Genomic DNA, 4,762 nt, shown 5'->3' with positions numbered 1-4,762 from the left:
TACATTTCATAAATATTTTACAAAAAAACTGAAAATAAGCTACAGGTTTATAGTTTTTGGTAAGATTAACTCTGACTCTTTTGAGGGTGAAAGGGAGTTCAGTGGACGATGTCACCTTGGCAACATTTTAAAATGTTTGGGCAGCATATTGTAGCCGGACTTATTTTTAGCATCCCATGAGAGTTTGCGAGATATCAGACAGATCAGTTGTCACACCCTGACCTTAGAGATCCCTTATATGTCTCTATTTTGGTTTGGTCAAGGGCGTGAATTGGGGTTGGCATTCTATGTTTTCTATTTCTGTGTGTTTGGCCGGGTGTGGTTCTCAATCAGAGACAGCTGTCTATCATTGTCTCTGATTGAGAACCATATTTAGGTAGCCTTTTCCCACCTGTGTTTTGTGGGTAGTTGTTTTCTGTTTTTGTGTCTGCACCAGACAGAACTGTTTCGATTTCGTTCCTTCTCTTTGTTATTTCAGTTTTCAGTTGAATTGAAATTATGAAAACGTATCACGCTGCATCTTGGTCCTCTCCTTCCAACAGCCGTTACATCAGTGCAGATGGCTGTCGTGTGAGACAGCTTTTATGCAGACATACATAAGTCAAATATCCAGACATAAGTCAAATGAAATCAAACTTTATTTATATACCACAAGTATACAACAAGTATATTAATTAAAAACTGATTAAAGTAATCTATGCAGTAATATATGAAGTAATAAACATGAGGTTCATCTAGCATAGTCTTTTAGAGCAGATGGAGGGTAGTGTGTAGTGACAGCGTTTGTTGTTCCAGCGCTTATGTACTGTAGAGAGAAAATACACAAGTCAATATATGCACTGTATATCCTAGAATATCTTCATACTATTTTTATTTGCCAAAATAGGTGTTTGTTGTGTATGTTAAATATGTGTGTGCCATTTTAAGAGTACACAGAAGTTATGGGTTTAGGGAGAGAAAAAACAGATACAGAAAGCATTGTATGCATTGTAAGACTACGAGACAAAATATGAATAAACAAGCCCAGGTTTCACATATTTCTCACACTGTATTACACTCTTTTTACTAAGAACATCTACACAACAAGGTGGTACTCTGCTATACAATGGTTGATATACTGTATATATAGCTATATCCTTTACCGCCAAAGTTCATCTCTAGGCATCTCTCTCTGTTGTTGTTGCTAGGCTCTCCTGGGTTCCAGCCATGGTAATCAAACCTGGACCCGTCGCTCCAAAGCCATATTGTGTTCTGTTCACAAACCCCACCCGCACACAGACAGTCAGTCAATGTAGGCCTAGTGTATTAGTCTAAAATTGTTAGAGGGTTGAGTTTCTAACATTGACTGAATCAAAAAGAGGCATATTATAGAGGCATATCAAAATGTAAGAAGACAAAATAAATAGAAACAGTTAATGTTGTTTTGGTTTTGTTCTCTCTGTAGTTTAAATTATAAAAGTAAGGTAAATTACGCGGAGCAACAAATATAAACGCAACATGTAAAGTTTTGGTCCTATGTTTCATGAACTGAACTAAATGATCCCAGAAATTTTACACACATAAAAAGCTTATTTCTCCCAAATGTTGACAAATTTGTTGACATCCCTGTTAGTGAGCATTTCTCCTTTACTAAGATAATCTATCCACCTGACAGGTGTGGTATATCAAGAAGCTGGTTAAACAGCATGATCATTACACAGTTGCATCTTGTGCTGGGGACAATAAAAGGCCTCTCTTTGTCACACAACACAATGCCACAGATGTCTCAAGTTTTGAGGAGAGTGTGCAATTGGCATGCTGACTGCAATTTAGTGTTCATTACTCTACCATAAGCCACCTCCAATGTAGTTTTAGAGATTTTTACAGTACTGTTCATCGAACCGGCCTCACAACCGCAGACCACGTGTATGGCGTCGTGTGGATGAGCGGTTTGCTGATGTCAACGTTGTGAACAGAGTGCCCCATGGTGGCGGTGTGATTATTGTGTGGGCAGGCCAATAAACTACGGACAACAAAGAGAATTGTATTTTACCAATGATGAGATCCTGAGGCCCATTGTAGTTGCATTCTTCTGTCGCCATCACCTCTTGTTTCAGCATGATAATGCACAGCCCCATGTCGCAAGGATCTGTTCAATAATCCTGGAAGGCTGAAAATGGCCTGCATACCAATGAGCATGTTTGGCATGTACTGGATCGACGCGTACGCACAGCCATTGAAGAAGAGTGGGACAACATTGCCTGGTCAACTCCATATGAAGGAGATGTGTCGCGCTGCAGGAGGCAAATGGTGGTCACACCAGATACTGACTGGTTTTCTGATCCACGTCCCACTTTTTAAAAAAGTATCTGTGACCAACAGATCAGGGCCTAAATAATTTATTTCAATTGACTGATTTCATTATATGAACAGTAACAGTAAAATTGTAAAGACGTTCGTCTGTTGTAAGAAGAGAGTCAGACCGAAATGCAGCGTGTAGGTTACTCATGACTTCAATGAATGAAAACGGTACATGAAATAACTGATATAAGAAAACAACAAACGAAACGTGAAACTAATTACAGCCTATCTGGTGACTAAAACACAGAGACAGGAACAAACACACAAAGCGAACTCAGGCTACCTAAATACGGTTCCCAATCAGAGACAACGATAAGCACCTGACTCCAATTGAGAATCGCCTCAGGCAGCCAAGCCTATACAACACCCCTAATTAGCCGCGATCCCAAATACTACAAACCCCAATACGAAAAAACAACATATAAACCCATGTCACACCCTGGCCTACCCAAACATATAACAAAAACACAAAATACAATGACCAAGGCGTGACAAAAATCTTGTAAATTGTTGCATTTATATTTTTGTTCAGCATAAATAAAACATTAAGCAAAATGTAACGATATTAAAGAAGAGTTTACATAGACGGCATCAGAGCCTCCGATCCAGGTGCCTGGGAACCCATTGGTATGGCTCCTAACCAGCTCCTGCAGAAAATGATACTCCTGGGAGTTGTGAACTGACGCCAGGTTCGCTCCGAAGTGCACACAGTACCGCTAGAGGGGCAGAGACATTTTCAGACAGAGAATAGAATACAGAGTAATTGTGCTTGTATTGTATTCTACTTACAAGTTGTAATTGTTATTTTTTTAAACAATGCCGTCTAACGTTTGCTGATACAGATATGTGTTCACTGTACCTCTGCCTCAATCCATGTGCTGGGTCCATGAACAAACATCAAACAGCGGGATTCGTATTTGGTCCAACCTGAGGGACACAAGCTCCTGCTCTCTCTCTCTCTCCCCACCTCCTCTTGCACCTCCTGCTCCTCTTCCTGCACCTCCTGCTCCTCCACCTCCTGCTCCTCCTCCTGCACCTCCTGCACCTGCTGCTCCTCCTCCTGCCCCTACTGCTCCTCCTCCTGCCCCTGCTGCTCCTCCTGCACCTCATGCTCCTCCTCCTGCACCTGCTGCTCCTCCTCCTGCACCGCCTGCTCCTCCACCTGCACCTGCTGCAACTCATGCAGCTCCGCCACCCCCTTAGCCTCTGTAAGTCAAAGTGATACACACCCCATATTATGTTGCATCTGTCAACACAGTTTGCCTCCTCTCCTTTGTCCTCTACAAAAACATAGACGACAGAGACAAGTCAATGATGATGGTGGAATATTAGCTATTTGAGTGGAGACATACATTCTGACGTTTTACTGCAGGGGGCCGTATAAAACCTACCAAAAGCAAGGAGTTGATCCACATCATTGGCCTCTGAAACATCAACAGTGGTGTTATTTTAAATACAACACATACACATACACATACACATACACATACACATACACATACACATACACATACACATACACATACACATACACATACACATACACATACACCACAGGAGGTTGGTGGCACCTTAATTGGGGAGGACAGGCTTGTGGTAATGACTGGAGTGGAATCAGTGGAACGGTGTCAAATATACACACACAATTTTGCTACAACATAAAAAATACAGAATTAATAATGTAAAGTGTGTGTGTGTGTGTGTGTGTGTGTGTGTGTGTGTGTGTGTGTGTGTGTGTGTGTGTGTGTGTGTGTGTGTGTGTGTGTGTGTGTGTGTGTGTGTGTGTGTGTGTGTGTGTGTGTGTGTGTGTGTGTGTGTGTGTGTGTGTGTCTTACTTGCAATGCCCAAAGCCAAGGCAGCGCTGAGAAGCAGAATAATGGTCATCCTCGCCATGGTGATAGTCTCCTCGGAGAGAGAGAGAGAGAGAGAGAGAGAGAGAGAGAGAGAGAGAGAGAGAGAGAGAGAGAGAGAGAGAGAGAGAGAGAGAGAGAGAGAGAGAGAGAGAGAGAGAGAGAGGGAGAGAGAGAGAGAAAGAGAGAGAGAGAGAGAGAGAAAGAGAGAGAGAGAGAGAGAGAGAGGGAAACAGGGAGAAGAGGTCAAAACAAATTCAGCAGCAGAGAATACTTCAGAGTGCGTAGAAAACATACTTGTTGTAGAGTGAATCACAGGTAGATACCGTAGGTTCTGTTCAGATGGAGAGAGAGGAGCGCCTTTATACACCTGGCCACAAGGAAGCAACTATTATTTTCGAACAATAGTTAACTAATACATCGACTTGTTTATGGGGCATTCCGTAGAAATGGATCAAAGTGCAAAATAACAGGATTATATGTGCTTATGGCTCGGTTCTTATTATCATAAATAAGTGAAGAGTTTCGGTCCAAAACGCTATATCCACCAGTTTTTCTAAAGTGTGTTTTTT

The 4,762-nt window shown here is 41.8% G+C and overlaps 2 protein-coding genes across 2 annotated transcripts; both read right to left on the bottom strand.

The window, feature by feature from the left end:
* Positions 1-620: 620 nt before the first annotated feature.
* On the bottom strand, positions 621-3,391 carry LOC124018619 (ladderlectin-like). The gene is made up of 4 exons (XM_046333962.1): positions 3,200-3,391; positions 2,922-3,056; positions 1,143-1,251; positions 621-805 (listed from the first exon to the last, which is right to left on the bottom strand). The coding sequence occupies exons 1-4, from the start codon at positions 3,236-3,238 to the stop codon at positions 735-737; spliced, it is 354 nt and encodes a 117-aa protein (XP_046189918.1). The 5' UTR covers positions 3,239-3,391; the 3' UTR covers positions 621-734.
* On the bottom strand, positions 3,250-4,519 carry LOC124018628 (C-type natriuretic peptide 3-like). The gene is made up of 4 exons (XM_046333970.1): positions 4,488-4,519; positions 4,176-4,242; positions 3,732-3,764; positions 3,250-3,546 (listed from the first exon to the last, which is right to left on the bottom strand). The coding sequence occupies exons 2-4, from the start codon at positions 4,231-4,233 to the stop codon at positions 3,407-3,409; spliced, it is 231 nt and encodes a 76-aa protein (XP_046189926.1). The 5' UTR covers positions 4,234-4,242; positions 4,488-4,519; the 3' UTR covers positions 3,250-3,406.
* Between the last annotated feature and the right edge of the window lie 243 nt (positions 4,520-4,762).

The sequence above is a fragment of the Oncorhynchus gorbuscha genome, linkage group LG03 (genome assembly GCF_021184085.1).
Source record: "Oncorhynchus gorbuscha isolate QuinsamMale2020 ecotype Even-year linkage group LG03, OgorEven_v1.0, whole genome shotgun sequence".
Taxonomy (NCBI): Eukaryota; Metazoa; Chordata; class Actinopteri; order Salmoniformes; family Salmonidae; genus Oncorhynchus; species Oncorhynchus gorbuscha.
Note: the sequence above shows the minus strand (reverse complement) of the source record. Positions and strands in the feature narration are given on the sequence as shown.